The following is a 12,027-nucleotide window of genomic DNA, read 5'->3' on the forward strand; positions in this document are numbered from 1 at the left end:
ACCGCCTGATAGGTTTGTTCCAGGGGTAGACTATGTGATGCTTACTGATTGCGGGGAGCCTTCTTGCTACAGAGAGGCTATGATGCACGAGGATCAATGCAAGTGGGAGTATGCTATGCAATCAGAGATTTCACTTATGAAGAATAAGACTTGGGACTTGGTTTCTTTGCCACATGGAAAGAAAGCATTGCCATGTAAATGGGCCTACAAAATGGTCACAGGTGATGATGTGCCTGGGTACAAGGCCCGTTTGGTCGCTAAAGGGTTCAAGCAAGAGAAGGGTGTGGATATTGATGGGATATTCTCTCCAGTTGTGAAGATGACCACACTTAGATGCATGCTTGGACTAGTGGCAGCTGAGGATATGGAGCTTATGTAGATGGATGTCAAGACAGCTTTCTTGCATGGGGATTTGCATGAGGAAATTTACATGGTGCAGTCGGAAGGCTTTGAAGAAAAGGGCAAAGAACATTTAGTTTGCAAGCTGAAGAAGAGTCTCTATGGTCTTAAGCAAGTGCCTAGAGAATGGTATCAAAAGTTTGATGCTTTCATTCGGTCCCAGGGTTTTAGAAGGAGTGAAATTGATCACTGCCTCTACACTAAAAGGGCTAAGGATAATAGCCTGATAATCCTGGCACTATATGTGGACGATATGCTATTGGCTAGCAAGAATACTTATGAGCTAGATGCATTAAAGGCCAAGTTGCATGAGGCCTTTGATATGAAGGATTTGGGACTTGCAGGTCATATTCTTGGTATGCGCATCACGCGTGATCGGACTAGGAAACTCCTTTGGCTTTCACAGAAGGAGTATGTTACAAAAGTATTGTAGCATTTCAATATGGAGGGGGGGAAGGCAGTGAGTACTCCATTGCCTCCATATGTGAAACTCAGTCATACAGATAGTCCCAAATCAGATGAGGAGAGGGCCATGATGGCCAAGGTTCCTTATGCATCAGCGGTTGGAAGTCTTATGTATGCTATGATAGCTACTAGGCCAGACATTGCATTTGCAGTGGGAGTTATTAGCCGGTATATGGCTAATCCAGGAAAGAGGCATTGGGAGGCAGTTAAGTGCATCATGAGGTACATGAAGGGTACCAAGGAGATGTGCATCTGCTTTGGTAAAGGAGACATGCGTGTACTTGGGTACACAGATTCAGACTATGCAGGGCATGTGGATAGTACGAGATCCACTTCTGGTTATGTGTTCACCTTTGCAAGTGGTGCAGTGTCGTGGATGTCTCGCGCACAGAAGTGTGTTGCTTTGTCTACTAGTATGCTGCAGGCATAGAGGGTTGCAAGGAGGCTATATGGCTTGATCGGCTAGTGGGAGATTTGGGGATTCATACAGGTGTACTGACATTGCATAGTGATTCCATGAGTGCTATTCAGCTAGCACGGAATCTGGTCTTTCATGCAAAGACCAAACACATTGAGGTCAAGTACCATTTCATTAGGGAGGTGCTTGAGGACAAGCGCATAGAGCTTGTCAAGGTTCATACAGATGATAACCCTGCAGATATGATGACGAAGAGTCTACCTAGTCAGCAGTTTGAGTATTGTCGTGTATTGATGGGCATTGGATAGTATGCTCACTAGTTGTTCTCCCTTAAAGGCACATTGTCCTTTAAGTGGGAGATTGTGGGGGTTAAAGGTCACTGTGCTTTACCTCGGTTATGTACAATACTCAAATGCATATATAAATGAATCAAAAAGAAGATTAGGGTGGTTTTGCACCCACCAAAACTTGTGTGGCTCTCTATTTCTCTCTCTCCCTCTTTCGTTCTTGCTTCCATTGAGAGCACTCTCAGTGGTTGGGTCAACCAATCCACTAGGATTGGCCAATTGACTGGGCCACATGGTTGGCCCTAGGTGACCACATGGTAGGGCCTATATACAGCCCTGCCCTCCTCCTTTGCTGAGAATCTTCTAGAGCATTCATCTCCTTGTTTGGATGATTCCCTTGTGGTATATATAGTTGCCATTGCCTCGTACATGTGTTAATTCTCTCCCTCCCCCTCTCTCTCTCTCTCTCTCTCTCTCTCTCTCTCTCTCTCCCCCTTTCATGTATGCTTCCACATTGCACCACTCTCACATGGTATCAGATGTTGGGTCCAAGGGAGAGTAGAATTCATGCACACTTTTTCAAGGCATTGTAGCATAGATCTAGAGGCATCTGAGGTGCTAATCATTGTTTGTAGGCCTCCTTATTAGGCGACCTAAGGAAATTTGGGGATGCTTACCAATGCCATCTTGTAGTAGTAGGTCGGGGCAGTCTGCCCTAGGCCCAGGTAGCCAATGGGGTCGGCCAACAATTTAGAGGCCACCTAGATTGTACACAGGGTTGTATGGCCTAGGTTGTAGGGACACCTAGCTAGGCCATTTCAAGACCTAACCTTGGTTGGGTCAACTAATCCACTATGCTTGGCCAATTGATTGACCTTAAGTTGGCCACATGGCTGGCCCTGACCACATTCCTCCTTTGCTGAGCATCTTCTAGAGCATTCATCTCCTCTTTGTTTGGATGATTCCCTTATGGTATATATAGTTGCCATAGCCTCATACATGTGTCAATTCTCTCTCTCTCTCTCTCTCCCTCTCCCTTTCATGTATGCTTCCACATGTTGCGGAACCAGCTCCCGACATGTTTGCAAAACAATAGCCGCACTCTAGTGTGCAATCTGTCTATCCCACTCCGCCTGCACATCCCCTTGAAGAGCCTCCAGGAGCGAGCCCATCTACTCCATGTTGACACTTACATTCCTCGGAGAAGCCCTTAAATACTCAGCCAGTGCATCGGTAGTATGTCGGCATAACAATTCATGCTGAATGCCCAAAACATACTCCGAATGCAACTACTAGAGTGTGCTTCCGCCACTTGCACATGTGCTTCAAGAACTGCCACCCTTTCCTCTAGTTGCCGAACCCTCGCCTGCTGACTCTGCAAGGTCTCATTCTCCATCCACAATTGAGTGACTTCTACTTCCAAACTGGTCACCCTCGTAGAATCACCCCCTGCACCATATTGTGAGGCAAGCCGAGCGAGCAATTGGAACAAAACTACAGCTGAACATTAAGAGGCTGCGCTCGAAAAGAAAACCCGATCGAGGACACTGTTGAAGCAATTGCAGACTCGAAGATTACTATTAAAGCCTCTCGTGTTGACACCTGCACCGCCTCGGATACCGCCACCACCATTGGAGGAGTCATTGTAGTAGTCATTGTTGCTGAATGCTGCTGATGTTGCTCCAGCCACCTTTGAGTAAGTGAGCCTCCTACCAGTGGATTACCTCCGAAAATCCCCGTTGCAGTGGGTGCTAGAGTCACCGTCATTGTCACCCTTTCCACCATGACCGGTGGTGCCAGTGGAGGCAAGACACTGATCTGCATTAATGCCACCCCACTGGTGAATACACTCCCCGTTCCACCTGCATGAGAAGGAGGCAAGGGTGCAAGGGTAGAGGCCATCCCCTGACTGAGAGACGAGGCCCTTGTCTTTTTTGCTTCTTGGCCACTCTTCCAGTAGACCCCTCAGCTTCTCTCTGTGCAGGTCCTCAGGCTCAAGATTTAGTACCAACGTCGTAGGCCGACGAGGTGCCGTAGACTCCAGATGCAAGGGAAACAATATCTCCAAAATTTGCGCAATCTTTGAATTCACTATCTGCTTCTTCTCCACTACTGTCACCACCCTTTGAGCTTCTGCATGAATACGCTCCTTCAGAATCTGAGCCCCTGGCACCACCCGCTGCTCAGCAATCATGATCATCCCTCGAGTCCGAGGAGTGATGGTATATGTTTTGGCCTACAAGAACACAGACTCGAGTATCCACTAATATAGATCCCGCATCTGCGCATCCTGGCACCCATTCAGCTTGTATTCTCCTCTAGCATGGGCTCCAAACTCTGCCGCCATCCCCTCCGCTGAACACATCGGTTGCACGATCACTCCTCCATCCATGGGCAAGAATAATTGTTGATAAATCAATTGAACCGTCGGTTCCCGATGCCAAGAATTCCACAACAGAACCCACCGACAACTACTGGGGCAAAGCGCCAATGCTGCTGGATGATCAGGCACTCTTTGCCAATCAATGCTGCTGAAACTTCAAATGCGTAATAGTTGAAGCGAGCATCAATCGACTGGGAATCAATGTAAACCAGTGGAAGTAGTGGAAGAAACTGAGCATGAGCCATCCCCATAGCTATGCAAAGGAGAAGGAAAGAGAGCGCGCTGAATGTAGATGAAAGCTGGAAGGCAAAAGAACTCAAGAGAACTATAAGTGCGATGAAGAAAAAGCAGCAAGCAACTGGTACATGCAAACAAATGCTCAAGAACTACAATCCAGATTGCCAATACCTCGCCCTTATGAAAGGTAGTTGCATGGTGGCTGGGATAGGACCTTGCAGAAGATTGATGTCATCATCATGCCACGAACCCTTATGCCACATGTCCTCATGCGATAGATTTGCTGCCTCCACCTCAACCTGCACCTCATTAGAGATCGAAAATGGGCACTGAAGACTGCCATCATGATGGTATGGACGGAGCCGAAAACCATTAACTAGATGTGGAAGTACATGCCCTTGCAGATCCGCAAGATAAAACCTTTCCTAATGCAATGGGAGCTCTATGAAACCTTTCCTAATGTAGGCCAAGATTCTCCAAGTGATAAAATACAAGCTACGGGTGCTACCCTTTCTATGAGTCAATTGGCATCTCTCATCTTGACCAAGCTGCTCCCTTTGGATTACGACATGGTTGCCCGAGCGTTAAGGTGCCAGGTCACAATGTATCAATTAGAAGTTGATGACCTAAGCCTCCTTGAGGAGGAAACAATTCTTGTATCCTAAGGAAAGCTTGTGATAACTCTAGGTGTGGCACTCCAATTGGAGGAGAAGCACTTTCATCAATGCAAAAGAAAAAGAAGAGCAAGTGTTATAAATGTGGTAAGCAAGGGCATTTGGATAGAAATTGTCAGTCCAAGAAGAAATCTAAGCACTAGGTCTCGGAGTTAGAATCTTCTTTCTAGTCTCCTGCCTTTTAGCATTAGTTCTAGGTTCGACAGGTCATAGCCAGAGAGGGCTTGTGGGGGGGACTACAGACTAATAATGGCCCCATCATTTAAAAGTCTAGCAAGCAAGTTAACAGTGTGTAGCTATGAACTAGATCAGTTCAAGGTGCAATACTTGGTGGCAACTATAGACCTAGTGTGTATTGGCATTTGAAGGCCGAAGTTCCTATATGTGATGTGTTCACTAGAGGATACAGGTTGTAGTGTGTATCACAAATAATTATACCCTAGTGGAAAGTTAGTGCAACTGGCTTAGGAAATCACAATTAAGGAAGATCCCTTCTCTGTTCAAGATGGCATTTTTCTTCGAGGATCCAAGTTATTTGGTGCTCTCACTGAGGTGAATCTTCTTCAGCTTGCTTCTTTAAAGTATTATGCTCACCATGGGTTGCAGGGAAGGTATTGGAAGTTATATGCATCTCATAGTGAGTGAGGGATGATTTATGAGTGTGCTCACCCTTTTCAAGCTACATTTACCTATGAGTGGAGGCCTATTCCATGGCTATACATAGGACTACCTAGGTTGTAGGGCCACCTAGCTACATTTACCTATGAGTGGAGGCCTATTCCATGGCTATACATAGGGCTACCTAGGTTGTAGGGCCACCTAGCTAGGCCATTTCAAGGGCTAACCTTGGTCAGGTCAACCAACCTGAAGGTCAATGAATCGACTATTCCTCATCAACTGATTGACCCTGGGTTGGCTACATAGTTGCGCCCTTCCCGATGAGTGTTCACGAGCAAGGGAAGTAGGGGGGAAACGAATCGCATGCAAAGTAGAAAGATCTACTATTCCCAACTCGACCGCCCCCCTCCCCCCCCAATAGACCATCTCAGCTATGCTCATATCTCTCAAAGAGTGACGAAAACCAAGAGGAACAAGAGCAACGTTTGAGTATGACGATGAAGTAGGTCAACCAACATGAAAGGGCAGCGATCAAGAGGACCAAGGGCTCGTATGGATGGGAAGGAGAAATAGGGTAACTAGCCACTACAATGAATGACATCAACAAGGACCAAGGCAAAGAGAGTCAAGGAGCGAGTAGGGGAAAGGGTGCTGTTGAGCCTAATGAGGGTGAATTTCAAACCCTTTTACTATACTTTAGACCCTTTTACTGTACTTCTTGCATCACATCTTCATGTGCCCTAGTGGAATGACCCTATAAGTGGGTGAAGGATGTCTTGACTTTAGGTCTTCCCTTTCCAAGTGATATTTAGAAGCTACCACCTCGACCTTAGCTTAATTTAGGCTACTCCACCTTTTTCACCTAATAAATAAATTGAATTTCTCCATTATATTTCAGTGGTCCTAGAGGCTACTTTGTCCTCTAAAGGGTGGTAAATGATTCTCTCTCTCTCTCTCTCTCTCTCTCTCTCTCTATTGTAGCTCAAGAAACAAACAAGACGCTGATCTTCTAACCAAACTTGATGGAACTTAAAAGCAACGCATATATTTTGACAAAAGGAGATGTTGGTTTTTTCATGGAACAGTTGAAAAAATTTCGCAATGACCAAAACAAAGGTCAAGTCCTTCACACAAGCCATAAGTAAACCGCTGACCACAGTTTTTAGAATATCATGTAGGTTCCCTGACTAATTGGAGTTGCCTCTCCCTTGATTTTGGAGATTCGACATTTTGATGCTACTCGAATGGTGCACTGATTACAATTTGGAAGGGAAAGATGTCATTGATGTTGTCTTTAATATTATCTCCCAATTGATCACTACATTAGTAATTTTGGGAAAAGCTCAATTCCCAACTTTTCCCAAACCCAAAAATAGTAGGGATTTTGTTTCATTTGGAAGGGAATGAATTGACAAATTCATACATATAGTCTAAGTGCTCTATAATGGAAAGATATATTTGAATTTTACTTTGGCATAAAATTATATCATTTTATTAGCATGTTGAAGCAATTGCATGTTTCTTTTGCTGTTCTTATGCTACTGAGAAGCATAACAAGATTCCCTTTCCTTTTTGGTCATGGTAATGTACTTTGCATGCTTAAAAAGTTCCTTGCAACTTCAAAGATTCAATGGCAACACGCCCCTACATTCAACAAAAAGTGACATAAGCGCTACATTTTGTAATTTGTGTCCTTCCTCTTTTGCCTCTTTGTCCTCCTCAAAATCCCTAAAGCTCAAGTTGTAAGTAAAACATGGTTTGGTTGGATTTTCCTTCAATTGATTTACCATGCCATACTCAAGAGCATTGCAAGTCATGCCAACAACACAATAGGCATACTTACACATTGAATATTTTGGAGGCTCTTGCCCATATGCGACCACCTAGTACTTGAATTCAAAAACCAACCCTTTGATTGACTCCAAGAAAGTAGACACATTTCTCACTCGCACAAACACAATCAATCCATAATTTGACACTTTGAGGGTTATTTAATTAAGTATCCTATAGAGATTTCAGGTCCCAATCATGCTTAGGAGGTTAGTTGGCTCAGCCATTTATAGACTTTCAAGGCATAATTCTTTAATCATGGCTACAAGTTCCCATGTTTGAGCTGCGTATCCAATTGATGTAGGCCATTATAGTATCAGGAGAGAGGAGAGGAGGTTTGGAATTTAGGTGGGTAGTTCTTCATCACAGCTCATAGAAAAGTACACCCTTTGTTATCACTATTTGTGACCTCCAAAGTAGATTTGTACTTGTTGCAGTTCCAAACGTGACCTCCCTATTTTTGGTACATACCCCAACACACTTCCAAATTGTTTTGACGACTCAGCTTTAATATTATTTAATATTTGAGGCATGATAGTACCATTAAGACCAAGTCTCTACAAGCCATACTTATCATTAGATACCTACCTTCCACAACCATGATAGTAGACGAGATCACAACAAAGACAAAACCTCCATGTTACTAGTTGCAACTTATGTTTCTAGAATTTTCCACAGGTGTGCAGTCCAACCACGCATGCTAACATATTCACTTTGTCTATTTTATGAGCTATATATTGATCCATTATCAGATCACTCATTTTTCCGAGTTTTCACAATGAATCCATTGACATGTGCAAGTGATCTAGGAAAAACACAGCAAGAGTCAATAAGAATTGAGGCCTAATATTCAATCTATATCTATTCTTACTCCACACATCTTTTCATGTCTATTCTACAGTTTTTCCGAGAAGATTGAAAGTATGTTTTGTTGGTGGGGGTGGTGCTTTGTTGTGCTTGCTTTCGTTATGGTTGACTGCCACTTGGCTCAGACCAGTTTGCACAGTTGGTTTCAGTCTGAATGTAAGTGAATTATCACTAGTACCAACTTCAAAAAGGGGACTGAACTCCAGAAGACCATAATAATGTTACAATCCCTGTATCATAGAGAGCAAAACACTGAAATGTTGTCTCAAACAAAGGTCATGGACATGATCTCACCTACTTTTTGATCCCAGAAAAATGGTCATGCCGTCAAACCAGAAAAACACAGCTCAAGAATTTTCAGGGTGATTGGTAGCATGAAACAGTGAGACAACAACCATCCCAGTAGTAGCAGAACCTTGAAAAAGGAGGGTGCGGTGAAGGGATGCTCTTGCCAACAAGCCATCATTCGAACTATTATTTTTGTCAGAACACTACTTTTAGCTCTTAACCTTGAAAACACTGTACAAAAAATGCTTACAAAGTGGGATCATAAGATACGCTTTTGTTGCCTTTTAGGTGTAGTAGCTAACAAAAATCCTTTAAACTGACCATCTGAGAAAGGATGGGCAAAGGACCCTTATGTCTGAGAAAAGTGACGTAAGGAGACCTAATGTGAGCCTGTAGGGTGTCAGAACTACCAAAAGAAAACAGGTCAAGGCTCTCAAGCCTGAAGTTGAGGTCAATGGATGTCAGTCATAAAAATTGCAACAGCTTTACAATATCCAACCTGATAAATAGAACCAATGCACCGAGCAAAATTAGTGATCAAAATTGATTTAGAATTTGCAGCGCTGAACTCATCCAGAAGAATGCTGCTGTAAGACTCTTTTGTTAGCTCCTTTTCTAGCTCCTGCACCAACAAACGTGCTTTTGAGTGATCCAACTTGTCCAAACCATTGCTTCTTACAACTGCCTGTATCAGTTGAGGAGGTTCATCATAGGAAAGTACGTAGCTTTTTGGTTTCTGGAAATCAACTATCAGTCAACCCTGCTGATCCTGCTCAAGGCTTGATTGCAAATAGAGGCTGCACGAAAACAGGATATCAAACGCCAGCAAAGACAACATGTACTATAAAGGCTAGTTAACAAACTATCAATATCGCTTAAAAAATAGTAATCTTTCATCACTTGTTCATCACTTGTAAATACAGTAAGATAAGAGATTTACCGTGTCAACAGACACTGGCTTGCCATCTTCTGCGCAGATTTCTACAATTGTTCCCGTCTGGTCAGCCTGCGAACATTTCCAAAACGACAATTCAATCACAAAGGTAGCATGTAAAACTTGGGCCATCCGAAAATTCAGAGAGTGGCAAAAAGATGATGTCTGAGTTCAAGACCAGCACACATGAAGGGTACCTCAATCTCATTCATCAATTTCATGGCTTCTACGATGCAAATCACTTGGCCTTTTTGAACCTTGTCTCCCACCTGCCCATATACATTCATGTACAAAAAATAAGACTGACTTCTCCTGCCAAAAGATACCATTTGCAATCAAGACAAATACCTCCATACAGCTATTCACAAAAATGAAACACATTCCCATTCACCAATACTCGGAACAGGTTCTCCTCAATACAGGAAACTTCATTTAAGGAGGGGGAAATATTATTAGGGGCACTTGGCAGGGAACATCTTCCCATGTCCTCAAGGATAAGCGAATATCGTAAAAAAGTGGAGCAGGGATCAGGCAGCCTTCTCTTTAGCAGTTTGCATAGTAAGTTGTCAAAATTCTCCGATTCTAGAGTGAATTTCATTTTCTTTAGTGATGATGCAGCATATCAGGATGCCCTTCCTCGCAACTTGGTATGAACTAGACTAACAGAAAGTGAGATTCAACTGACCTTCACAAACGCAGGTTCGCCAGGAGCAGGGCTTCTGTATAAGGTCCCAGCCATGGGTGACAACATACGAGGTACATCAGAGGCAGAAGGTGTGGCAGAAGCTGAGGCAGGGGTAGGCGCAGGGGTAGGGGTAGGGGCAGGTGCAGGTGTTGGAGCAGCTGTTGGTGGCGGAGGGGGTGGAGGATACGCAGGATATTGTACCTGTCCAAAAACTTGGGGAGGTGGATAAGACGGTGGAGCAGGTAGTGGCGACAAGGCTTCTTTCTTCCTTATCACAACTTCATAGTCCAAATTTTTCAACTCCAACTCCACAATATCTCTGGAATCCACAAGCCTGCAGAGAATTTTGGCACATGGGTACGATAAGTTCCTTCAACATAATGAGCTGCAAGCCCAGGCAAAGAATACGATGCTCTCTTGCTCTACTGTCAAGGTCATATTCAAGGCAAAGCACGGTCTTTTTAAGCAACGACCCAGCCACAAGAGCGCCCAGAGAACTCCTGTCAACTGAGGAAATGGGGCCGAAGAGGGACTTACTTAACTAAGTTGGCCACATCTGCCATTAATGCCGAAATCGTTGCTTCATTAGCTCTAGCAGGAGGCTGCTCAGGCAAATCGTCCTTTGATTTTCCGTCAAGCTTCGAGGTGGTCACTGCAGCAGCATTTGAGGAGCCGTCGACAGCAACCTGTACGGGAAGGCCGAGGACAACTTCAGCAAAAGCCGAACTTATAATCCATGCGTGCAGAGTGATTGACAGAGAGACAGACTTGTGCACCTCATTAACAGGAGAAATCCATGAAGTAGACGAAGGTCCTTGATGTCCCTGTAAAACATGTGTCGATGGGTTTTAGATCCTCTGGAGGGAATCAAACCTTTCTTTAGGCTGAGATTAAAGACCAATCAGAAAAAATTTCAGGTTGGAGCGCACAATTCCAAGGCTGAGGTCCATTAAAAGCGACTAATCAGCGCAAGACCATCAGAGATTGCCGAGCTTGAAGAGCTAGGCCCATGGGTAAGGAGAAGGTGATGAGGAGATATGGCAGCAGGGCGTCTAGAAATGTCACGAGCCTCAATGCACCACGTACTAACTCATGCAGCATGTCCAACGTCTACTATGCAGGCATGCAGCGAGACAGCAACGAATGAGAAAGAGGGATGAATGATGCCACGCAAGAGAATTTTCAAAATTGCAAAACAACCCGACGTGGTTCAGGCACTACTAGGTGTGCGAAAGACGATAGCTCCGGAGGATGTTTTTGTAGAAAGCTTAAGGCTTGGACTGATACGAACTCGTGGAAGCTCATTCGCAGAGTTTTTGGGCTTCTACTTGATTGAACAAGAGTCTGAGAGAAGCTCCAATACAGAGAAGCATGCAGGGAGGACATACCTGGACGGGTCTGAGGGGGGGAGAAGAGGAGAAGCGGCAGCCGAGGAAGCTGGAGGGGGGGAGGGAGGAGGAGGGCTTGAGGTGGTGGGATTGGGGAGAATCGGAGCAAGAGAGAGCAGCAACAGAAGCAGCAGCAGCTGAGGAAGCTACTGAAGCTGATTGGGCAGCGGCAGCCATGGATCCAGAGTGGCGAAAAAGCTTGCAATTGAGGAGGGCGATGCAAGATTGGCTATGGCGCGGGTGAGCTCAGAGCTGAGGATAAGTAAAATACAGCAGATGATGACGAGAAAGACGACGACGATAGGAATGGGCGAACCGGCGGCCTTTCCAATGCGGAATGGTTGTGCCGGCGGCCCCTACTATGCACCCTTCCTGCATTCCCTATGCCCTTTTGTCAAATAATAACGTACTTACGTCATTTATTTGTTAATGTCGGAATGGGCGGCCTGGCAGCCCATTCCCCTCAAATATTAACGTACCTTCGTCCTTTACTTCCTTCACCCAACTCCCAACTAACGTTTCCCACCCCTTCCCACCATTACTTTCCCCACCAC

General features: G+C 44.7%; 1 protein-coding gene across 1 annotated transcript; it reads right to left on the reverse strand.

Annotated features, from left to right (window-relative positions):
* Positions 1-8,613: 8,613 nt before the first annotated feature.
* Positions 8,614-11,799, reverse strand: LOC147893118 (biotin carboxyl carrier protein of acetyl-CoA carboxylase, chloroplastic-like). Its single transcript, XM_087387100.1, has 7 exons — positions 11,474-11,799; positions 10,862-10,909; positions 10,623-10,771; positions 10,086-10,419; positions 9,598-9,669; positions 9,407-9,472; positions 8,614-9,263 (listed from the first exon to the last, which is right to left on the reverse strand). The coding sequence occupies exons 1-7, from the start codon at positions 11,648-11,650 to the stop codon at positions 9,240-9,242; spliced, it is 870 nt and encodes a 289-aa protein (XP_087243226.1). The 5' UTR covers positions 11,651-11,799; the 3' UTR covers positions 8,614-9,239.
* Between the last annotated feature and the right edge of the window lie 228 nt (positions 11,800-12,027).

Source organism: Dipteris shenzhenensis, chromosome 16, assembly GCF_047967505.1.
Source record: "Dipteris shenzhenensis isolate YYH24624 ecotype China chromosome 16, Dip_SZ_1.0, whole genome shotgun sequence".
NCBI classification, from domain to species: domain Eukaryota; kingdom Viridiplantae; phylum Streptophyta; class Polypodiopsida; order Gleicheniales; family Dipteridaceae; genus Dipteris; species Dipteris shenzhenensis.

Excerpts from the sequence above, each read along its gene's own strand:
- LOC147893118 (XM_087387100.1), bottom strand. The coding sequence starts at position 11,650 with ATGGCTGCCGCTGCCCAATCAGCTTCAGTAGCTTCCTCAGCTGCTGCT. Across the intron at positions 10,910-11,473 it reads CCCCCCTCAGACCCGTCCAG|GGACATCAAGGACCTTCGTC; the intron begins GTATGTCCTCCC and ends CATGTTTTACAG. Across the intron at positions 9,264-9,406 it reads AGCCAGTGTCTGTTGACACG|CCTCTATTTGCAATCAAGCC; the intron begins GTAAATCTCTTA and ends GTTTTCGTGCAG.